Source organism: Erpetoichthys calabaricus, chromosome 1 (genome assembly GCF_900747795.2).
Source record: "Erpetoichthys calabaricus chromosome 1, fErpCal1.3, whole genome shotgun sequence".
In the NCBI taxonomy this organism is placed as follows: domain Eukaryota; kingdom Metazoa; phylum Chordata; class Cladistia; order Polypteriformes; family Polypteridae; genus Erpetoichthys; species Erpetoichthys calabaricus.
In genome coordinates, this window is record NC_041394.2 from 31999337 (window position 1) to 32024587 (window position 25251).

General features: G+C 42.5%; 1 protein-coding gene across 3 annotated transcripts in view; it reads left to right on the top strand.

Moving 5' to 3' along the window:
* Positions 1–25251, top strand: part of plekhg2 (pleckstrin homology domain containing, family G (with RhoGef domain) member 2) — a 213414-nt gene that overhangs the window by 151514 nt on the left and 36649 nt on the right. For all 3 annotated transcript variants that reach the window (XM_028797372.2, XM_051936524.1, XM_051936525.1), the window contains 4 exons: positions 11386–11452; positions 15285–15331; positions 22607–22757; positions 23520–23651. In XM_028797372.2, the coding sequence (XP_028653205.2) occupies positions 11386–11452; positions 15285–15331; positions 22607–22757; positions 23520–23651 (397 nt within the window). The remainder of the gene's footprint in view (positions 1–11385; positions 11453–15284; positions 15332–22606; positions 22758–23519; positions 23652–25251) is intronic.

The window sequence follows — 25251 nt, forward strand, 5'->3', positions numbered from 1 at the left end:
AATGGTAGTGCTGCTGCTTTGCAGTAAGGAGATTGTGGGTTTGCTTCCCAGGTCCTCCCTGTGTGGAGGGCACTTTGAGTTGTGAGAAAAGCGCTATATAAATGTAAAGAATTATTATTAAGGCCACTTGAAAGTTCAGATGATTCATGCCTCTTGCTAGGACTTTTGGCCCTGCTGTTGAGTTTTGTCACCAGGATCAATTGAATTTTTGACGTCACTTTTCTATCTTTTGTTGGAACCCTGAATTCTGTGATAACTCTGCAGTTATGGTGGTGTGCCTTGATTTGGGTCTTCAGCTTCTCATCAAATAATCATAGAAACTTGGCAATGCCACCTAGTCGATAAGACATTGCTCTTGTATTCATCTTTCAGATCAGGCTGTGTGACGCTAAATGAGTCAGTCAGTTACCAATTCAAATGTATCCTCAAATGTAAAGCCAATGTCTACATTACGTGTCAGACTTCAGGAGATGATCTCATCACTGGGCCATGTCAGTTTAAATGACTGAAACTCGCTGAGCAGGTCACATTTAGCGACTGTGTGTGGACAGTTGTGCCCACCCCTTTGTGTGACAGCCAAATAGTGTGCTGCCTGATGGAGTCAGTGCTGTTAGAAGGGTTAACAGCTATGGCGAGTTCAGCTGCAGTCTCAACCCTTTTTTCTTTTCTTCCATTCTTTCGTGGGATGTAAGACATGAGATGTCAGGCAGATGAGCTTCTCTTCTGTTTCTGAGGTCCAAAGCACCCACATTTCTTATTGATCGTTGCAGTATTATATGCATTGTACTTCCAGATGAGAATTCATTGGTTGTTAACTCTCATGCTCACAAGCCCACCCGTATAACTAAACACACAATCAGACCTTTAGTTTGCTGTAAAACTCACGTAAACTCGTGTGGACTAGGAGGCTTAATAATTACTATTAGTGACTGTACCTTTTGAACAAGGCAATACTTTCTGTTGTCAAACATCAAAGAAATGAAGAGCTATAAAGAAATGACTAGCTGCAGATTTTTAATGTAAATCAGCCGGAGTTTCACAAAGGCATTTGCAGATTGCTGTAGTTGTCATCACATCGTGGACCCCACGGTCTTTTTCTGCTAAGAGTGCCACCCAGCTTTGCAGTCTCCCACTCATCCCAGAATCCTCTGCGAGGAGCCGTCTTTCTTAAAGCTGCCTGGCTTGCTGTTTCAGATTAGACCAAGTGACCCTAAATAACTTATGCTTGAGTTCTTGAACCAGCTGTGGAAGTGTATTTATTTATTTATTTATTTTCAAATGACAGGTAGCCTTTCAGTTGTAATCATTTTGTAAGTCACCCAAACAAGGCGCCACAATAGCGCTTCATCTTTGAACTGCAGTGAGGTATTGTCTCACCCGTTGCAAGCGCGGTGAATGATCTCATCCACGTTCTCAGTACATTTCAAGATTTCACTCCAGCATCCAGCAGGACTGAAACGGCAGAAATGGCAGCAGTAAAAGGCAGGAATGCGTGTTGCTTTTGGCAGATTTATGGTAGGACCTTAATCTGATTCTAAGTGAGTACAACATCTGGCGGAGAGCGGCTCCCCAGCTGAAGAATAAATAGCCTTTGCAGACAGGAGCTTGGGACATGGCTATTCACCACTGGAATATACTACAGATTGAAAACATTTGAAGAATGCGCCGTTACTGCTCTCGCTGTCTGAATGCTGCACATATGCTTGCTTTATTTCTTTCCATCTCTTCCAAATGTGCTTTAAGGAACATTAATTCTACCCCTGGATTCGGAGAGCCGCGATGCAGCAAGGGTTTAAGCTTTGACTTTGATTCAAAATAATGAGATTTGTTTGACTTGAGTGTGAGTCCAATTTTCTTGAAACATGTGTGACTTTCTGCGTATTTACTATAACACAATCCGGCTCGATCCCTCTTTGGGGACAGCAGTGCCTGGTCAGCCTTGAACAAAGCACCGTGCACACATTCAGAATTAAATCACTAATTAACTTAACACTGTGAAGGATGGTGGCCGGCGCCATTACCCAACCGGGACGCCTCCTTAATGGAAGGACAAGGGGAGATAACTAATGAAGGGCGCTATCTCCCCTGGACTGCTATTGGGGTTGTAATGGCCCCTCGGAGTCCCACAGGGCTATATGGGGCTTGGTATTGGTCGGCTCAGCCCTGTTGGGTTCCTGGGATGCCACTAGGGGGAGCAGCAGTCCTACCTTGGGCTCCTGTCACATCTAGGAGTAATTCCAGACCTCCCCAGTGAGCCACTTGGAGTTCTCCTGGGTGCGGCTTTAAAGGAGCCAGCAACCTCACAGAAGTAAGCCAGAGTCTAAGGACAACACTTGATAGGAGGAGAGGAAGAGGAAGTGTCATGAAGGAGCGAGACAAGGAGAAGAAACGACTGTATATTGGTGTCTTATTCTTGTTTACTGTTTGTACTGGGCTGCAGTGCTGAGCAAGGGAAAATGCTTCCCGACGGAAATAAACGTCTGTGTTGTGGAGATGGGTAACTGTGACTGTTGTGCTGGGTGTCTGGGGAGCTGTGTGCTCCCGGGTCTTCACAACACATATATACAGTACCTTTGGGGAATATGGAAGGAAAAACTATAGAACCCTGCAGAGCAAATGGAGAATGTGATGACTTCACACAGACATTGACGTGGTAGGTGGGTCCAAAGATGCCCTGCACCAGAGGCTCCAACAATTAATCACTGCACCAACACTACTGTATATTGGACAAGGCAGGTTAGGAAAATGGATGTGTAGTGATTAAAAGCTGGGTGTAAAGGAAACTCTCAATTTATGGTCATCAGGGAGGTACTAAACCATATGTTAACTGTCCCACGAGAGAAGATAAAACACTGGACCTGCGTTATGCCAACATCAAGGAGGCCACACTGGGTAAATCAGAGCACAATCTGTGGCCAGTATACAAACCCTGTGTAATCAGGCAGCCTGTAACTATCCGTTCATTCAGGAGGGGGACATCTGAGGCCTGAGATTCTCTTAGGAACTGCTTTGAGTGTACAGATTGAAATATACTGCTGGAGTCCCAGGAGAACGGTGCAGATGTTGGCATTGACAGGGCAGCTTTCTGCACATCGGACTGCATAAATCTCTGCAGGGATGTTGTTGTACTGGAAAAAAATGCTTGGTGCTTTTCCAACAACAACAACATTTATTTATATAGCACCTTTCATACAAATAGGGCGGCATGGTGGCGCAGTGGTAGCGCTGGGTGTGTTTGTGTGTGTCCTGCGGTGGGTTGGCTCCCTGCCCAGGATTGGTTCCTGCCTTATGCCATGTGTTGGCTGGGATTGGCCCCAGCAGACCCCCGTGACAATGTAATCAGATTCAGCGGGTTGGAAAAGGGATGGATGGATGTCATACAAATAATGTAGCTCAAAGTGCTTTACATGATGTAGAAAAGAGAAAAAAAGACAAAGTAAGAATTAAAAGAAGACAACACTAATTAACATAAAATAAGAGTAAAATCTGCAGGGGTTCCAGACCATGAGACCACCCGGCCCGGCCCCCCACCAAACAATAAACATTCTAAAAAAATAGGCTTTCAGGGCTGGTGATAGGGAGAAGCTTAAGCTGGTACAGCACAACCCAAAGAGGGACTTCAAGCAGGCAAAAATGGACTGTAAAGGAATATTGGAGATTAGGCTTCAACACAACAGCATGAAAGAGGGATGGAGGGGAATGAATTACTGGGTATAAAGAGAAGAGGAGCCATGCAACAGCAAGTGAGGAGGACAAGGCCAATGAGTTTAACCTGTTTTACAAAAGGTTTGACATGGAGTCCAGCACTGGCTCAGGGTCACCCGCTCCCTCTCCCATCATTGTAGATGCAGGCTCTGCTACTCAATGTTGCTGCATCCCTGACATTGTTGCTGCAACATCTGCTAACGTGGATCCCACTGCCCTGCTCTTCACAGCAGATGAGGTGAGGGCAGAGCTGAGGAGGCTACACCCTGAAAAGGCAGCTGGTCCAGATGATGTGTGTCCAAGACTGCTTAAGGAGTGTGCAGAACTTGCTGAGCCTCCGTAGATATTCTACAACCCGAGTCTTCAAGGTGGGAAGTCCCCAGCTCTGTGGAAAACATCATGTCTTCTGCCGGTTCCCAACGTTGGTCAACTAACTGAAATAAATGACTGCAGACTGGTGGACCTCACATCACACATCATGAAGACACTGGAGTGGCTGCTTCTGCGTCACCTCAGACCACGAGTTCAGCATGCATTGGATCCCCTATACTTTGCATACATTGGTATTGATGATGCAATCCTCTACATGCTACACATGTTTTGGGATGACCTGGGTGATTATATGAAGATTATGTTTTTTTGATTTCTAGTGTGCATTCAACATTCCTGTTCATGTTATACACAGCAGACTTTAAATTTAAGTCAGACTTTTGCCACATTCTGAGATACAGCTGTTGTGGTGTGTATAAGGAATAGGCAGGAAAGGGAATACGGGGATCTGACTGGAGGTTTCAGTGATGGAGCAACAGGATCTGCCTGGTCCTGAACATAACAAAGACCAAGGAGATGATTGTGGATTTCCGCAGGTCTGAGCTCCCCCTTCAGCCTGTTAACATCTGAGGGGAGGACATTGAGATGGTTCAGACTTATAAATATCTAGATGTCCATCTTGATGACAGACTGGACTGGTCTGTGAACGCAGATGTCTTCTACAGGAAGGGGCAGAACAGGCTGTTTTTCCACAGAAGACTCGGATTAATCCATCAGCATATGTAGTGAAATGATGTCTTTGTCCTACCAGACAGTTGTTGCCAGTATCCTCTTCTTTGCTGGCATGTATTAGGGAGGCAGCATGACCGACAAGAACATGAAGAGGCTGGCCAAGCTGGTGAAGAAGGCCAGCTTGGTGCTCGTTAGGATTGTGGACTCAGTGGCAATGTTGGTGGAAAAGGTGTATGGGGAGGAAGGTACAGGCCATCCTTGACCATAGCAGTCACCCACTCCACAACATTTTGACAGGACAGAGAAGTAAACGTAGCAGTCGTCTTCTGTCACTGCGCTGCAGAACAGAACGCTTAAAAAGATCATTTGTTCCTACTGCTGATTTATAGATTTTATTATATTGTCAGTACAAGTAAGTAATGACCTGGTCAATATGCTACCTTCCAACACTCTAACAATTGACCTTTTGTACCTTTTAATATTTATTTATGTTTTGTTCACTTTTTTTTTTAAGAATTTATTACTTATGTGTTTGACCTACTGGACACCTGAGTTTCTATGAGTGGATGAATAAAATTATCTATCTATCTATCTATCTATCTATCTATCTATCTATCTATCTATCTATCTATCTGTCTGTCTGTCTGTCTGTCTGTCTGTCTGTCTGTCTGTCTGTCTGTCTGTCTGTCTGTCTGTCTGTCTGTCTGTCTGTCTGTCATTTTAAAATTTCACACTTAAGTCCATCTCATGCGATTTAGGACAGGAGGATGGACATAAGAACATAAAGAATTTGAGAAACGAGAGGAGCACATTCAGTCTATGAAGCCCATTTGTTCATCTAAGCTGTTCTAATAGCTCACCCAAATTTTTCTTAAAGGTTTTCAACTAATTTGCTTCAACTCCTTGTCCATATTTCCACAAATCTTTGCATAAAGAAGTACTCCCTGGCTTCAGTCATAAATGTACTTCCTCTTAATTTCCACTGGTGTCTTTGGGTACGTAATTCACTCTGTACTCCATCAGTACTTCTTTTAGGACAGTGTCTACCATCTTGCATTTATAATTGACGGGTGCATCGGGTAAAAAGCAGAAGGGGTGCGAGTCCATTGCATGACACACAGGAAACCTTCAGTTAACCTAAAACATACGTCTTTGAGGATGTGGGAGGAAAGCCACAGTACCCAGAGACAAACCCAAAGAGAGACAAGAAAGTACAGACCCCACATAGACAACGATCAAGTCAAATCCAGGACAGTGAATTTAGGAGGCAGCAGCACTAACCACTACACCACACTGTAAAAAGTCATTTAAACCGGCAAGTTACACAGCCACACACATTTGTATTTTAATTTGAATTTGCGGCAAACTAAAACTTGAAACAATCCAACGAGGGTGATTGTGTGAGTGTGGCACCCACAAACTGTTTTGTTGCCTGGTAAAGGTTTGTCTCTCTCTCCGTGGTAATTTGCACCCACCTGTGTCCTATTTGCTTTGTGTGAAGACGTGAATATGGAAACCACACAAGACGCTGCCTGCCTTTTCCTGTGAAGCATGCGTTTCGACTGCCCGTGCTGTTAGCATGTGCTCTGCAGCTCCACCACATCCAACTTTTGAAAATACAGATGACAGACACATGGAATATCCATTTTCATTTCATTTCAAGGTCTACTGGCCTTCTTTTTTAACCCTTCTTACACTAGGCACTGTGACGGTCTGGGTCGGCTCTACGTTACCTTTTGTCTTTCTGGAACCTCTTTGAACCCGGATCGTCGATAGCCATAACCGAGATGAGCCTGGCAAATAAGATGTACCAAGGGATAGGTTCATAAGTGAAATAGTGCTTTTATTAAAACAATCAGAAGCAAGCAGTGTTCAAATAGTGCAGTGCTCCAAAATTCCATCAAAAAGAAATAATCCAATGAACGCAGTGAACTGTGGAGGTTAAAAATCCATAATAAATAATCCTTTAAAGACAAGGTTAAAATCCTAACGCAGGAAGATTTTCTTTAAAGTCAAGTCCCTGGGCCTTCTGTTACAGGCCCGGGTCCCTGCTATCCGTCCATGGCTGTCCAGCAGGGCTCCCCATCCGAGCCGAGCCTCTCTCCGTCCAGCTCCCGCCGCCTTCCGGGTCACTCCAGCTCCATGAGCCACTCAGCTGTAATGGCCTCCTTCAGCCCCCTGAGTATCTCTTCCGAGAATCTCTCATTCCAGTTGTCTGTCTTCTCTCTCCCCTTCCTGTCTGTTTCTTTAACCTCCATTCATCCTTTCTTTCTCTCTTTCCTTTTTATGCAGGCTATTGTTATATTTTGCCATCCCAATTGGGTGCCGGTGCAAGACGCTGCCCCCTTACGAGGCAATAATGAGGCACCTGAGTGACGCTCGCATTCACACGTGTATGCGTGATCAGCTATGTGCCCCCAGAGCAAAGCGTGTTCACAGCCTTGTTCAGACCCACCTACAATTATTTATTTAAAATCGGCACCGCACCACGGACCACTCATCACAGGCACGTCAACTGGAAGCTTGTTTTACTTTGGATTTGTCACCTGGGTGAAGTGTCACCACAGGAGAATTTAGTGAGTTGCCTATAGTCTTGTCTTTTCTTCTTAAAATCAAACGAACGGTACACATTCACTGAGGGTTCATAATTCATGATGGTTAGTGATTGCTACAGAACCATGGGTTTTTATTTTAAGCCTTCAGTTGGAAAAAAGGGTGGTACAGTGGGTAATGTGCAGCTATAGGACCTAATGTCACCCAGTTTATTATCAGACTTCAACATGCTCCCTCTTGAACAAAGCTGGCACCACAGTCAGGATCAAGTTCTTTGACTTTTCCAGTGCCTTTAACAACATTCAGCATCATTGACTTGGGAAAAAAGCTCAAAGCTTTGGATCTTAATGCCCCCACAGTCTCCTGGATTATGGACGACTTGACCAACAGGCAGCAGTTTGTGAGGCTGAGCGACTCTTGTGTCAGAAGTGGTGGTGGGGCGCCTCAGGGAACTCTCCTTGTCTTCCTTCTTGCTGACCAACTAAAAACAACAGAATTCCAGTGCAATACCAGTGCTTGCCATCTATTAGAAATTTTCAGATGACTCTTCCATCATAGGCTGCATTAATAATGGAGTTTAGTCATATGTTAAAATGAGAGGGAGGTCAAAGGAATGGTGAGGATGCAGGGAGTAGAGTTGGCGAAGGTGAATGAGTTTAAATGCTTGGGATCAGCAGAGTAATGGGGATTGTGGAAGAGAAGTGAAGAAGAGAGTACAGGCAGGGTGGGATGGGGGGAGAAGAGTGACAGGAGTGATTTGTGACAGACGGGTATCAACAAGAGTGAAAGGGAAGGTCTACATACAGCAGGGGTCCCCAACCACCGGTCCGCGACCCACTACCGGGCCGCAGCCGTCTGACAGCCGGGCCGCGAGAGAACTGCCGGCAACGGAGACTCACTCAGACTTTTCAGAACGCTTGGCGGGCGGGGCTTTGCAGCGGCACAGAGAGAGGAGAGAGACCGAGGTGAGAGACTATTACAACAAAGTATTGTTACGGTCCCGACAGTTTCCCCATATGACACGAGTCTATAGAAATTGCGTCACTACGAAGTACATTCAGCAGATGCTTTCATTACAACGAAGTGACCTTGAAATGCCTGAATGAATCATCCACAGAGCAGTTAGATCTGTGGTCGCAGCTCAGATGTGCACGTTTGCACAACGATCCCCAAACAGAAACATTGTAAAAAAAATTCTTTCTTCGAACTTTCCTCGTACTGTTTTTTTTTTTTTGCTGTTTTTGTTTTCTGTGGTTTTCAGTGATACCTTTTGCTTATTACTTGTCAACATTTGAAAAACATCCATTGGAATTTAACTCATTGTCACCCTCCTATAGAAACGGCAGACACGAAAAAAACGATAACAGTGTTAATGTTTGTGATGTGCAATCTGTTGGAATGGCAAATGCAAAGCATATGTCTTTGTTATATGCAAAAAAAGAAGAAAAATATCAGGTTGCAAACGTATGCAAACTGCTTAATAACTTAATAATAATAGAAATGTTATGTAAATTGTGTATAAAACTGCTCCCCCCTACTTTATCCCCCCCCTCCCCCCCGACCGGTCTGTGGAAAAATTTGCATCTAATAAAGTGGTCCTTGCTGTCAAAAAGGTTGGGGACCACTGGTCTACAGGACGGTAGTGAGACCAGCTATGTTATATGGGTTGGAAACGATGGCACTGACCAGAAAGCAGGAGACAGAGCTGGAAGTGGCAGAGTTAAAGATGCTAAGATTTGCATTGGGTGTGACGAGGATGGATAGGATTAGAAATGAGGACATTAGAGGGTCAGCTCAAGTTGGACGGTTGGGAGACAAAGTCAGAGGGTCGAGATTTGCGTTGGTTTGGACATGTGCAGAGGAGAGATGCTGGGTATATTGGGAGAAGGATGCTAAGGATAGACCTGCCAGGCAAGAGAAAAAGAGGAAGGCCTAAGAGAAGGTTTATGGATGTGGTGAGAGAGGACATGCAGGTGATGGGTGTAACAGAACAAGATGCTGAGGACAGAAAGATATGGAAGAAGATGATCCGCTGTGGCAACTACTAACAGGAGCAGCCAAAAGAAGAAGTAGAAGTCAGAGTAGAGGAAAGTCATGGATGACTTCATCTTGTGGTGCTTGGACAACAACCTACAACTCAACATCAGCATGACAGAAGAACTGGAGTTGGACCAGCATGCCAAGGAGCCTCTGAGACCAGTCACCATTCAGGGGGAGGTCATGGAGGTGGTGAAGAGCTACAAGTACCTGGGGGTTCATTATAAACAACAAACTGGACTGGTCTGACAACACAGTGGCAACTTACAAGAAGGGCAGACTGGACTTCCTAATGGACTCAGGTCTTCAGATGTATGCAGCAAGCTACTGGAAATGTTCTACCAGTCCATAGTAGCCAGTGTATTGCTCTACGCTGTGGTCTCCTGGGGAAGCAACTTGAGCTCAAAAGACGCACAATGCCTGAACAAACTCATCAAGAAAGCCTATGTCATCACAGGGTGAACCCTGGACACACTGGAACCTGTTGTGGAGAAGAAGATGGTGGCAGAATTAAATGGCAATATGAAAAATCCCTTCCATTTCTTCCAGGGGGCGCTCTATTGAAGCACTTTCAGCCACAGGCTCATTCCACCGTGATGGGCTAAGAAGAGCTTCTTAGGGTCTTTTCTGTCCATTGCTATCAGGCAGAACAAAGCTTCCTCCCAATGTACTCACTGAGTTCATTTTGAAATTTCTTACACAACATCCATCCATCCATCCATTTTCTAACCCGCTGAATCCAAACACAGGGTCACGGGGGTCTGCTGGAGTCAATCCCAGCCAACACAGGGCATAAGGCAGGAAACAATCCCGGGCAGGGAGCCAACCCACCGCAGGACACACACAAACACACCCACAAACCAAGCACACACTAGGGCCAATTTAGAATCACCAATCCACCTAACCTGCATGTCTTTGGACTGTGGGAGGAAACCGGAGCGCCCGGAGGAAACCCACGCAGACACGGGGAGAACATGCAAACTCCACGCAGGGTGGACCTGGGAAGCGAACCCGGGTCTCCTAACTGCGAGGCAGCAGCGCTACCACTGCGCCACCGTGCCGCCCCTCTTACACAACATGTATCTGTTTATTTTATTATCTACTTACTGATTGATTAATTGGCTGTATTATTTGTCTTATGAGTTTGTGTCCTTGTTTTTTGTGTTTCTGCTGTTGTATGCATCTGAATTTCCCCACTGGATTCATAAAGTTTATATAATCTAATCTAATAATAAGAGATCTAAAGTGCAAGTGCAAAGTGGAGGATAAAGTCTTCTAATGTTGAAATCAGGGCCTGAATGGCTGAAGAATTTTCAGTTTGTTACCAAATGACTAGAACAATAACAATTTGGTACAATAATCATCTAGCGGGAGTGGAACAATGTACAGCAAGACTGTTTGGGATTAGAAAATAAGGAATGCATTTTCATAGCCCACTGTCATATTGATGAAACATTTAAATATTGTGACCACCCTGATTCTACACACTGTGAAAGGAACTTCTCATTTTGTTGACATTGACTTATTCATTTGCACAATAATTTAAATTTGAAGCATGAGTGTAAACATTTTGAGCAAAATATGTACTTTTGCAGGTGGACTGTGTTTTTTTCCATTTCACATACACTGTTTTGACAAATGTACCTGGGGGTCTCGCTGTGAAAATGATAAGTTTTTCAAGAATTGCCCTTAAGCACCTGAGAAAACCTGAAGTGACTTACTCAGGGTGACACAATGGCTCTTTGGTATTGTGGTCTACAGTCCAACATTTTCCCATTAGGGGGCTACACTGCTCATATTTTTCTTCTTTGTGACTCGGCTTCCCATGGCTTCTGGGAACATTTAATTGACCCAGTGATCCATACGCCTGGCTTTCCTTTGTAACCAGCAGTTTATCTTTTTTATTTCCAGTACACCCACACTCCTCACTTTCTCTCTTGGATGATCTTGTTAGATTTTTAAAGGGTCTTTTCACTCTTAGGAGATCCTCATATTCAACATTTCTGCTCAGATTGCTTACCCTTATGTGTTTGATGTACTAAGTTGCGGTGTCTCCCTTCTTCATGGCGTTCTCTTTTGTCTCCACAGCGAACTCCTGGAAGATTTGGAGAGGTGTTGCGATGTGGCAGCCATTGCTGAGTGTTTTGTGGAGAGGGTGAGTGACATTAATGAAGGGTACCTTCTGAGGTGAAATGTAGACAGACCTGTGCTTGTTGCAGATTAGCATCCTCCTCAGTGAACTGACACAACAAATGAACCCCTGAAAATCAAATACATTTGTTTTTATAAAATAATGCGTATATGCACCACCAGTCCCAAGTATGGACACTTTTACACATTTCCATGTTTTTGATAGAAATTAATACCTTTTTATTTTAAATTGATTTAAAATACAGCCAAGACATTTCTAGATAGATAGATAGATAGATAGATAGATAGATAGATAGATAGATAGATAGATAGATAGATAGATAGATAGATAGATAGATAGATAGATAGATAGATAGATACTTTATTAATCCCAAGGGGAAATTCTAGTGCTGCTAATGGCTAATACTGCTTGAAATGACCGATTCTGATTTTATCATTCACATATGACAGCAAAGCTCCATTTTCAGCAACCTTCCCTTCAGTGTCCTAATGGTCAGCTCTCTTGGGTTACCTTTAATTAGTCCTGTGTAAATTCTAACAGGTTATTAGAGAAACCTTCATACTTGCATTAAACCTGTTACTCTGTTCACTTGAGTTGAAAGGTACTGTCATTCCTAAAGTTCAGTTCTGGGTTCAAAATTAGCCAAAATGAGAACACTCTAGACGAGAACAGGCCATTCAGCCCAAGAAAGCTCGCAAGTCTTATTCACAAAATGTCTTCCAAAAAAACATCAAGTCGAGTTTTGAAAGTCCTTAAAGTCTTACTGTTTACCACACTACCTGTATAGCTTATTCCAAGTGTCTTATCGTTCTTTGTGTAAAGAAAAACTTCCTAATGTTTGTGTGAAATTTACCCTTAACAAGTTTACAACTGTGTCCACGTGTTCTTGATGAACTCATTTTAAAATAAGTCTTGATCCACTGGACTAATTCCCGTCATAATTTTAATCACATCAATCAGATCACCTCTTAATCTTCTTTTACATAAACTATAAATCCTCAGCTCTTTTAATCTTTCTTTATAATTCAACCCCTGTAGCCCTGGAATCAGCCTGGTCGCTCTTCTCTGGACTTTTTTTTTTGTAGCCTGGAGACCAAAACTGCACACAGGACTCCAGATGAGGCCTCACCAGTGTTTTATAAAGGTTGAGCAGAACCTCCTGTGACTTGTACTCCACACATCACAGAGCTAAATATAATCTTCTTAATGGCTTCTGCACACTGTCTGGAAGTCGATAGCTTAGAGTCCACTATGACTCCTAAATCCTTCTCATAAGGTGTACTCTCGATTTTCCCACCGCCCATTGTGTATTTAAACCTAACATTTTTACTTCCTATGTGTAATACTTTACATTTACTGACATTAAATTCCATCTGCCACAAATCTGCACAAGCCTGTATGCTATCCAGGTCCTTCTGTAATGATATAACGGATTCCAAATTATCTGCTAATCCATGTCTCTCGGTATCATCTGAAAATTTAACCAGATTGTTACTTATATTCCTATCTAAATCATTTGTATATATTAAAAATAGCAGAATGAAACTGAAATGAAAGAGCTTCCTCAAGAAAGATGTCAAGATATTGTTTTTTACAGAATGAAGGTTACTTCACATGACAGATTGCCATGAAACTGAAGACTTCCAATTGCCAGAAAAAGGTAGAAAAACAAGGGAAGGCCCAGATGCACAACTGCATAAGAGGATAAGAACATTGGAGTGTGTAGTTTGAGAAACAAATGCCATTCAGCTCCTCTGTTGGCTTGTTCCTTTAATTCACACCAAACACCAGAGTCGTCTGCAACAGTGAAAAGACAACTCTGGGATGCTGGTCTAGGAAGCAGAGTTTCAAAGAAAAAAAACATTTCTGGAACTACCAAATAAAAAAAATAATTAAAATAATTAAAAAAATACAAACATTGGATAGAAGATGACTGGAAAAGCGTCTTGTGCTTAGCATAATATTTATGCAGTCTTCTTCTTCTTTTGGCTGCTCCCGTTAGGGGTTGCCACAGCAGATTATCTGACCGCATATGGATTTGGCAAAATTTTACACCGGATGCCCTTCCTGACGTAACCTTTTATATATGAGTATACATACATAATATATATATATATATATATATATATATATATATATACAAAATATTTTTTTTTTTTAGCAAAAAATTGTGAATTAACATGTTGAGTGTCAAACGTTAAGAAACTTTCTTACTTTAGAAACTCTGGATTAATAAAACAGGGTCAAACAGTAGAAATGATAAATGATAGGATTTACTCACTGGTCCCCACAAACTGTTAGAATTGGCCCTCACAGCTCCTCCACCCTCACACTTAGCAGTGGCTCCCCTCAGGGCTGTGTACTGAGCCCACTTCTCTATGCCCTGTAAACTTACGACTATAAATCTAATTACTCCAGCAACACTATCCTCAAGTTCACTGATGACTCCACCGTGGTAGGTCTCATAACCAGTGACGATGAGTCAGCATACAGGGACGAGGTGAGAAGCTGTCAGTGTGGTGCTCCAGGAACAATCTGTCACTCGACACCCACAAAACTAAAGAGATGGCCATTGACTCGAGGAGCAGCCCCACTCTACATCAGCCTGATGGAGAGGGTCACCTCCTTTAAGCTCCTAGGAACTCGCATCTCTGAGGACCTGTCCTGGACAGCAAACACCCTGGTGGTGGTCCGAAAGTCTCAGCACCAACTGGGTTTCCTGAGACTTCTCTGGAAAGTGGAAATGAAGGGGAAGCTGTTGTTGACTTTCTACCACTCGACCATCCAGAGTGTTTTAGCTCACTGTATTTCAGCAGTAGACAGGAAAGTTCTGCAGAGAGTAATATCCATAGCAGAGAAAACCATTGGCTGCTCTCTGCCGTCCCTGGAAGATCTCTCCAGTGACCAATGTCTATGCAGAGCCAGGAAAAGCATTAAAGACCCTTCCCATCCTGGCCTCTCATTGTTCACATTACTGTCCTCCGGCAGGCGGTACAAGAGCATTAAAAGTAGAACAAAGAGGTTTGCAAATAGTTTTTAGCCTTGGGACATCAGAGTTTAAAATTTTAAAAACTGAATTTTTGTTTTGTTTTTCTCCCAATATGTATGGTTTTTACTTTAGTGGATAATAATTTCCATCCTTTACTTATTTATGTATAGTATTTATTTGTTATAGGATTTGTGCTTTTTTAGGTCATTTGTTTATTGTACTTGCACCGTTTACAGGGTAGCTTTTACAATTTCATTGTGTTGCTACAATGACAATAAAGGCTTCCTATCTTATTCTATTCTAAAACAGTTGTACAGGGATTGATGGAACTGGGGACATATACTGGAAAGGTAGGAGAGCTAATGGGCTTTAGATGGGTGAGGAGGGGGCATGTTAATAATTTCAGATTAGAGTCAGATAGGTAATGGAAAAGATGGACCGGTGGTTATAGTTAGGGTAACGAAATACATGGCCATGGGTGGTGGGAACATTATGGGAGTGAGTGAGAGGAACAGGAATGTTGTGCCCTTCCCTGTGTAGCAGCAGCAGAATTCCCACTTTTCCCTCCTTTATGTGGCCATGCTGAGGTCCACTTAACAAAACGAAGGACAAAAGATCAACCGGGTCTACATCTGGATTAAGGTGGACCTCGTTAATGGGGGCAGACAATAGAATTGAAGTACTTATGAGTGGTGTGGCACAATCTAAAGTTGTAACAGGGTGCATTATGTTGTTTTTTAGAGCAGTAAGATCTCAATAGACCACCAAATGTAGCTTTTTGAATGCTCTACCAAATTTATCTGAGGATGCTTTCACTCCATATCTGTTCTTTGTCTTGTTTTACAGAGTGAAGCCTTTGATATTTACACCCTCTACTGCATGAACTACCCCAAGTAAGTAGCTTAACTCCTTCATTATTAAAGTGGTGAGTTTTCTCGCTTAGTATTTCTCTCAAATGGCATTGAAACTCATGAAGATAATTACAAAAGCAAGCATCTTGATAACTGTCATAAATTTATACATCCATTTTTCTGAACAAATGTTTTTCTTTTTGAAAACTGATAACGGATCATTTAAACACTACTCAAGACACAGCCCGTTACAGTTAAGGCAATGGAGTACACATGAGAGAACCCTCCATCTCTTTTCTCCATCACTGGATTTTCTGGGCTGCTTTTGTCACAAGACAGGAACCATCTCTGCATGTGACCCCAGAGCTCCACAGTGTACACTTACTCACCCTGGGCCAAATTAGAGTCGCCAAACACTCGGACCTAATAATGGTTTAAATTCTCCAAGAAAGCAGAGTGTCAGGGAAATGAGGATCTCAATATACAAAATGAATGTTTTGTCTTTCTGTCTGTATGTTCCCTGTACAATCCTACACAGTCAGTTAGGTTCATCTGAATAACGCAGGCAAAAAGCATATTAGCTGAACCAATCTTTGACCGGTCTGGGCCAAATTTTGCATAAAACGAATAAGATCGACTACTATGGAACCCAGAATTTTGACTCCAGGTCTTGCAGTGGGTATATTTTTCTGGCTGCACACCAGTGCCACCTGCTGGCTCAGAGCAAGTAAAAACACCCGAACGGAGTGAAGCCTGACTAGCAGACAAAATGACAAAAGCTTAACATTACTTACCTGAACAATGCTATGTGCCGCCTCTCTCTACCGTAATATAAAGAGGAAGGTGTTGGGTGAGACTTGATGTAGACTGGAAGTGCTGAGCATCACAAAGGAGAATCAAAAGGTGGTTGTTTAACTCCTGCTTCGTCGGCCTCTTTTCATAATTTAAGCACTACGAACTGGCAACCTTGAACTTAGAGGACGAGAAAGACATGAGAGCATTCATGGTTCCATCGGAGCAAGGAGTTTCCCTAATTCTGAAATCCAATGAAACCCGAAAAGAACAAATTCTCAACGCTGCATGCTACTTCTGTCTACTGTAATATAAAAAAGAGTATTGTGGGCTTTTGCAAGGGGGTGTTGGGTGAGGCTTGATTAAGAGTGGAACTGCAGCGCAACACAAAGGAGAATCAGAAAGGTGGTTGTTTAACTTCAGCTTCATCCACCTCTCTTAATAATTTAAACACTACAAACTGGCCACCTTAAACTAAGAAAATGAGTCAGACATGACTGCATTCATGGTGGCAACCCAGCAAGGAGTTAAGACAATTCCCGGAGTCCAATCTGTCACAAAAAGAACAAAATCTCGACTCACAAGATCTGAGACCTTGATAGTGAAATGATGAAGGAAAAGGATGACGGATGGGGCAGCTAGCAATAACAACACGGTTACTGTTTAAAAAACCCACAAACCTTTGCTTCCTTTTCTTAACAAATTCTACAAATATACCCAGGCAACAGCGGTTACTTTGCCTAGTGTTTGGCTAGTAGCTTCATCCGCATGACGTGTTTTTTATTACAGCAAGTTTGTGGAAACTTTATTGTGTAATCAAATTAGATCAGCATGACAAGACTGAGCAAAATAACAAAGTAACAAACAGTTAAGTTCATTTGCATAACTCTGTCAAAAAACACATTCATTTGCACCAATCAGCATACGGTCAAATGGTATAATCTTTAACACGCCTATTAGAACATTAGAACACTCTAGATGAGAACAGGCCATTCAGCCCACCAAAGCTCGCCAGTCATATCCACTTATTTCTTCCAAAAAAACATCAAGTCGAGTTTAGAAAGTCCCTTAAAGTCTATATCTTAATATTATCTAAAGGTCCAGATTTAAGAGTCTTTGGTATACATTTATATCTAAAGAGAAAGTTCTTATTTATTTATAAATTCTCACACAGGGCTAAGAGTCAAAGGAATAAATGATTGTATTCTTGGTTCGCTTGATAATGTTACAGAATGTCTTAGTTAACTGCGGTGGGTTGGCGCCCTGCCCGGGATTTGTTCCTGCCTTGCGCCCTGTGTTGGTTGGGATTGGCTCCAGCAGACCCCTGTGACCCTGTGTTCGGATTCAGCAGGTTGGATGATGGATGGATGGATGGATGTCTTAGTTAAACAGGCAGTTATGGTCACATTCATACATACAAATTTTACCGTAACACAGAGTACCTGCAAGAAATTTGTTCAGGTGAACAAATAATTTTATATTTAATCAGCAATTTAATAGACATTAGTTCAACAACAACAACATTTATTTCTATACCATATTTTCATATACAAATGATGTAGCTCAAAGTGCTTTACAGGATGAAGAAAGAGAAAAAAAAAACAAAATATATAAGAAAATAGAATTAGGGAATACTAATTAACATAGAATAAAAGTAAGGCCCAATGGCCAGGGAGGACAGAAAAAAAAAAAACCTCCAGATGGCTGGTGAAAAAAAAAATCTGCAGGGGGTCCGAGGCCACAAGACCACCCAGCCCCCTCTAGGCATTCTACCTGACATAAATGATCTCAATCAGTCCTCATTGTATTCAGAGTTCACATGGAAGAACTTGATGATGATGGTCACGTGGACTTCTGGCCTTCAATCCATCAGTGTAGGGGCATCACGGTGCTTTGATCAGGTGGTGGTGGCACAGGAGGCCACCACAGAAAAAAAACGGAAAAAGAACAGCAGAGAAAGTAGGGGTTAGTACGGATTACGGAGCCACCATGAATGATAATGATAATTAAACGCAAATATAGAATATCAGGATTAAGCTAAAATGTAGCTATGAGAAAGCCATATTAAAGTAATGAGTTTTAGCAGTTGTTTAAAGTGCTCCACTGTATTAGCCTGGCGAGTTTCTATCGGTCTGCTATTTCAGATTTTAGGTCCATAACAGCAGAAGGCCGCCTCACCACGTCTTTTAAGTTTAGCTCTCGGAATTCTAAGCAGACACTCATTTGAAGATCTAAAGTTACGATTTGGAGTGTAAGGTGAAAGACATTCTGAGATATAAGATGGAGTGAGATTATATAAGGCTTTGTAAACCATAAGCGATATTTTAAAGTCAATTCTAAACAACACAGGTAACCAGGGTAGTGACATCAGAACTGGAGAGATCCATCCATCCATCCATTTTCCAACCCGTTGAATCCAAACACAGGGTCACGGGGGTCTGCTGGAGCCAATCCCAGCCAACACAGGGCATAAGGCAGCAACCAATCCTGGGCAGGGTGCCAGCCCACCACAGGACACACACAAACACACCCACACACCAAGCACACACTAGGGCCAATTTAGAATCGCCAATCTACCTAACCTGCATGTGTTTGGACTGTGGGAGGAAACCGGAGTGCCCGGAGGAAACCCACGCAGACACGGGGAGAACATGCAAACTCCACGCAAGGTGGACCCGGGAAGCGAACCCAGGTCTCCTAACTGCGAGGCAGCAGCGCTACCACTGCGCCACCGTGCTGCCCAACTGGAGAGATGTGCTCGGATTTTCTTTTCCTAGTTAAAATTCTGGCAGCTGCACTCTGCACTCGTTGTAATCGTTGATGTCTTTTTTGGGTAGTCCTGAGAGGAGTGCGTTACAGTAAAGTTCAATATAAATAACTAAACTACTAAACAACTAATAATTAAAGATGGAACTGGAGAAAGAGACATAAAGGACAGTCGTCAGTGCTATGCGCTTTGATTCTCACATCAACTATCCTTTTGATACTGTAGCTTTACAGGGCCAGTACTGTCACATGCACAGAGTACAGTGAGATTCTTATTTGCATGAGCTAATCAACATACAACACATCATCACTCTCCAGCGCCATGATAAGTGAGGGACCAGTAGGTGGCAATGGTCAGGCTGGGCTTGAAGCTGCCCTTTAGAGGTCAGGAGGGTGGCATCTCAGATGTCTACTGGTATTATGCATTGGGATAAAAGTTTGATAAAGGGCACGTCTGCTGTATTTCAACCACAATGTTAAGCTTTCAGAAGGAAACTAAGCAGAGTCTGAAATTGTAATTAATAATAAGTTAACTCATTTTCAGATTGCTAGGAGATGACATAATTCTAGGCCTCTAGTTAGCACATGGTGAGATTCATATGTCATATGATACCCTTGATATGTGGAATCCATCCAGTTTTGCTCTAATAAAGATGATACTAAATGCTGAAACTGCACATAAAAACTTTTGGAGTGTGTTTCTGTGTGTGAGATATAAATACGCACATCTGAGTACCTTGGGGGAATGAATCATAGAATGAGTAAGAGTAAAGAGAATGCTGCCCTCTTGTGGTAAAACAAAGGGACACAACCTCCATTGATGTTAAAGATGGTGACAAAGGTATAAAATCAGAACAGTTCATTTAATGAGGCAAGAAATATTGCAACTTCAATAGGCTCACGTTTGAGACTGGACAAAGGTAACGACCTGGCTCTCCATTTCATGAGAGTGTGAATCAACAGAGACTGATCATCCACAACACAGCCCTTCTCACAGTTGCTGTGCTGGGTTCATTCTAGCTGTATTGTTAATCTAAAACAATTAACATTCATAAATCCTCTTACTCCAAATCAGGATCAAAAGGCCAAATACAGTGATCCCCCGCCTATCGCTGAAGTTCTGTTCCAGACCCATCAGCAATAGGTGAAAATCCGTGATATAGAAAGTCCATATAAATAAACATTTTTGTATATTTTAAGCCTTAAATTACTCCTCCCACACGCTTTAAACATGTGTAAAGTTATTAAAACACTCAGTAAACACATATGATATGTGGATGTCGGGCTAAGGATATGAGTAACATCCATCCATCCATCCATTTTCCAACCCGCTGAATCCGAACACAGGGTCACGGGGGTCTGCTGGAGCCAATCCCAGCCAACACAGGGCAGGAACCAATCCCAGGCAGGGTGCCAACCCACCGCAGGACACACACAAACATACCCACACACCAAGCACACACTAGGGCCAAATTAGAATTGCCAATCCACCTAACCTGCATGTCTTTGGACTGTGGGAGGAAACCGGAGCACCCGGAGGAAACCCATGCAGACACGGGGAGAACATGCAAACTCCATGCAGGGAGGACCCGGGAAGCGAACCTGGGTCTCCTAACTGCGAGGCAGCAGCGCTAACACTGCTCCACCGTGCCGTCCTATGAGTAACATAATAATAATAATATAATAATAATAATGTAGCGCACCATCGATTCATTCAAGCCGTAATGGCAAGCAACGTCCGCGTAACGCTTTCCTTCCCTTCTTAGAAGATGCAGGATGCTTGGGAGCCATCATAGGGCTTAAAGCAAAACAAAAAGTTCACAAAAAGCTTACTCACAACAATCCGACCACAAGCAAGGTACGCAATACTCAGAGATCTGAGATGCGTCGGGGACCCACGCTCACTGTTCTTGCAAGATTACACCAGGTTAGCACCAGCCAATCAGAGGCCAAGAGAATGAAAATCCCTCTCTGATTGGCTGAGTCTCCTCTTTCAGCCAATAACGGGCCTTGTAAGAAATCATCTGGGTACTGTAACGTAAAACTCTTTGTCTACCGTAGTGACTGCTGAAAACTGTATGCTTTGTTATGAATTGGCTGTAAAGGTAGGATGTACTTAATGAATTTTTCCACGATATAGCAGGGGCACGATAGCTGAACCGCGATACAGTGGGGGATTGCTGTAATTAGTTTTGCTTTATTTCAAATTATTTAAGTGTTTGACATTTTTTAGTTTAATGTTGTTTTTCATGGAATTCGATGTTGGATAGAATATATACAGTAGTTAAAGATTTAGTTTTATGTTTAAGTCTTTCTAATAAACAATAAACTCTTTAAACAAAATTTCTTGCCATAGCTTGAGTATTTTAATTTATTTTTGGCGTCTGTCTGTCTGTCGACAGTGGATTCAGAAAGTATTCAGACCCCTTCATTTTCTGCACACTTTACTGTGTTGAAGGTTTTGCCCACTAGTCTACACTCAATAACCTATAATGACTAAGTGAAAATATGTTTTCAATATGGTTTGCAAATTTATTAAAAATGAAAACTGAAATCTCTCATTGATTGAAGTATTCAGACTCTTGGCTGTGACACTCCAGATTATACTCTGGTCCACTGTGTTTACTTTCATTCTCCCTGTGATGCGTTTTACAACTTGACTGGAGTCCACCTGTGGCAAATACAGTAGAACTGATTTGAAATCGTTTACAAAGGCATCTGAGTACCTGTGTTTGGAATGTCCCACAGTGCACACTGCACCTTCAGAACAAAAATCAAGTCATGAAGTCCAAAGGATTCTCAATAGACCTATGTGATCAAATTGTGCTGAGGGACTGATCAACGCAGGGGAATAAAGATTCTAATTGAGTAAATGTGTAATGGAAGAAGTTTGGAACCACCAGAATGATTTCCTAACTGGGCAAGTAGGCCCTAGATCAGGGAGGTGATCAAGAACCCAATGGTCATAATTTCAGAAGTCCTCTACTTCTGTGATGGTTGAAGCTGTTAGAAGGTTGACCATCTCAGCAGCACTCCATCAATCAGGTGTTTATGGCTGTGTGACTACAAAGAAGCTATTTTTAAATAAAAGGCATATGACAATTTAAAAGACGCTGAGAACCTGAGGAAATAGACTCACTGTTGTGATGAGATAAAAAATGAACTCTTTGGTCAGAACTATGCAAAGACCAGGCACTGCTCATCACTTGCCTAATACCATCTCTATGGTCAGTCATGGTGGTGGCAACATCAAACTATGAGGGTGCACAATAGAGGCAGGGAGAGGGAAGACTGGTCAGAATTGAGGGAAGGATGAATGCTACCAAGAAAACCTGCTCCAGATTGCACTTCACATCAGAATGAGGTGACGGCCACCATTCTGTGGCTTTGAGACAATTCTCTGAGTATCCATGAGTAGCCCAGCCAAATCCCAGCCCCTTAGAAATCTGTGGAGATACCTGAAGGTGGGAGTTTACAGATGTTTTCCATTAATAAATTTGCAAACCTTCCTGGAAATGTTTCCAGTTTGTCATTATGGTTTATTGATTGTAGACCGATGGGCAAAAATTGCAAATTTATTTATTTAAATTTAAATCTACAGCACAATAAAGCATACCACCACGTGACTCCCTCAGTTGCCTGCTCTTGCCTCTTGTCTTCCACCCTGTTAATTGATTTCACTGCTGTGGCCAAACTCCCTGTGGGACTGAGACATTTCTTTAAATGTCCTCTTGTTTTCACCCTTTTCTTTCTTCCTAGCTCTGTGGCAGTTCTGAGGGACTGCATGAAGAATACAAGCCTCGTTGGATTCTTCCGGGAGCGGCAGACCACCCTATCTCATTCCCTGCCGCTTGAAACCTACCTGCTCAAACCTGTCCAGAGGATCCTGAAATATCACCTGCTGTTGCAGGTCAGTGTTCTAAAATGGTGAAACGGTAAAAGAAAAATCTTGCTGGGAGCAAATTCATAGAGTTGCTCTATGGTGGCTCCATGCACCAAATGGACAGGATGAAAAATTTGCTCATTTGTTACATTTTTGCAGCAGTGAAATTGTTAATAGGCCCAACATATCTGACCACAACACCAATTTTTCCCCATGTTATTAATTACTTTTTCATTGTAAAACATGGCAGGAGATTAAATGCAATGTCAAGCAACTGGGTTCATTACAAGGTCCGTCCCACCAAAGGCAGAACTACATCTAACAGTGTGACAAATTACCTGGTCCAGTGGTAGACCTAGCACTTTATATTAAGTAAATCAGGCTGAGGAATGGCCCTGAGACACCTGCTTTTCAATTATTAGCAAGCTGTGGCTTTTGAAGAACAGAAAGGGCCTGCTGCATGTCCAGGGAGATCTTCTTCATCATTAACCATTTCTTTTAGTCAAAGCTGAAGCCTCTGTAGGTGGCTACCAGTCTCATATGTCTGGTATTGGTGCTTTATGCCATTCATTAGCCTGGACATCCTTACCCTACTGGAGTTCCCTATGTCTAAGGTCAGGCATTCATGGAATAATTATTATTACGCCATAAGATTTCTCAATTGGATTGTCTATTGCACACACCAATATAGAAATGCAAAATTTTGGGGATCATTCAGCTGGTTTCAGTTGTTTCTGTATCATTTGTATAGAGTTTCTGTGAACACTAAATTTCCTTCCTTTCCTTCAGGAACTTGCAAAGCAGTTTGATAAGAGCAGCCCTGGCTATGAGATTGTGGAGGAAGCAGTCATAAGTATGACTGCCGTTGCCTGGTACATTAATGACATGAAGAGGAAACAGGAGCATGCCATCCGTCTGCAAGTAAGCATGAACAAAGGGTTAACTGCCATGGTTTTATTCATTAGCAGAATTTAATGTGACAGATTTTAACTTCACAAATTGAAAAAAGGAGGACTGTGGGGAAACCGTTGCATCTGGAATATGTCTTGTATTTAGTGCTGCTGGGATAAAGTCCACACTACCAGCCTCACAACCTGGAATTGGATTAAGGTAATTTGACAGATGGGGGAATGGATGGATTTCAACTGTTCAGTACACATAAACAGTAATTGCAAACTTTTAAGGTGAAATCTAATGTAAGTAAATTTAAAGTATTTCACGTAGGAAGTAGACATGTTACATTTGAATACACAATGGGAGGTCTGAAACCTGAAAGTCGCTCTTATGAGAAGGACCAGGGAGTCATAGTGGACTCATCACTATCAACATCCAGACAGAGCAGAGCACAGATCATGAAGGCTAATAGGATGTTAGGTCATCACTTTTTGGTTTGGTGAGGCCGTACCTGGAGCACTGTGTGCAGTTTTGGTCTCCATATCACATAAAAGAGCTGGAGAATTTTCAGATGAGGGTATCTAGTCTGATTCCAGGGGTGTAGGGGTTGTGTTATCAGGAAATATGAAAGAAAATGAATGTTTTCAGTTTAAGCAAACAGACATTAAAGGGTGACATGACTGAAGTTTTTAAAATTCTGAAAGGAATAAGCACAGTGGGCCCCTCCTGTTACTTACAAATGAGTTCAACAAGAGCATGGGGGCCCAGGTGGAATGTTGTTAAGGGTACATTTCACACAAGCATTAAAAACTTGTTCTTCACATAGAAAACTTCAGACACAAGGAGTAAGTTACAGAGTACAGTGATCCCTCGCTATATCACGCTTCGCCTTTCGCGGCTTCACTCTATCGCGGATTTTATATGTAAGCATATTTAAATATATATCGCAGATTTTTTGCTGTTTCGCGGATTTCTGAGGACAATGGGTCTTTTAATTTCTGGTACATGCTTCCTCAGTTGGTTTGCCCAGTTGATTTCATACAAGGGACGCTATTGGCAAATGGCTGAGAAGCTACCCAACTTACTTTTCTCTTTCTCTCTCTTGCGCTTTCTCTGATCCTGACGTAGGGGGTGTGAGCAGGGGGGCTGTTCGCACACCTAGACGATACGGACGCTCGTCTAAAAATGCTGAAAGATTATCTTCACGTTGCTACCTTCTGTGCAGCTGCTTAGTGAAGGACATGCTGCACGGTGCTTCGCATACTTAAAAGCTCGAAGGGCACGTATTGATTTTTGCATGTTTGTTTTTCTCTGTCTCTCTCTATCTCTCTCTCTCTCTCTCTCTCTCTCCCTGCTCCTGACGGAGGGGGTGTGAGCTGCCGCCTTCAACAGCTTTGTGCCGCGGTGCTTCGCATACTTAAAAGCCAATCAGCCCTATTTGTTTGCTTTCTCTGTCTTTATGACAGTCTCTGCTCCTGACGCACACTCCTTTGAAGAGGAAGATATGTTTGCATTCTTTTAATTGTGAGACAGAACTGTCATCTCTGTCTTGTCATGGAGCACAGTTTAAACTTTTAAAAAAGAGACAAATGTTTGTTTGCAGTGCTTGAATAACGTTCCTGTCTCT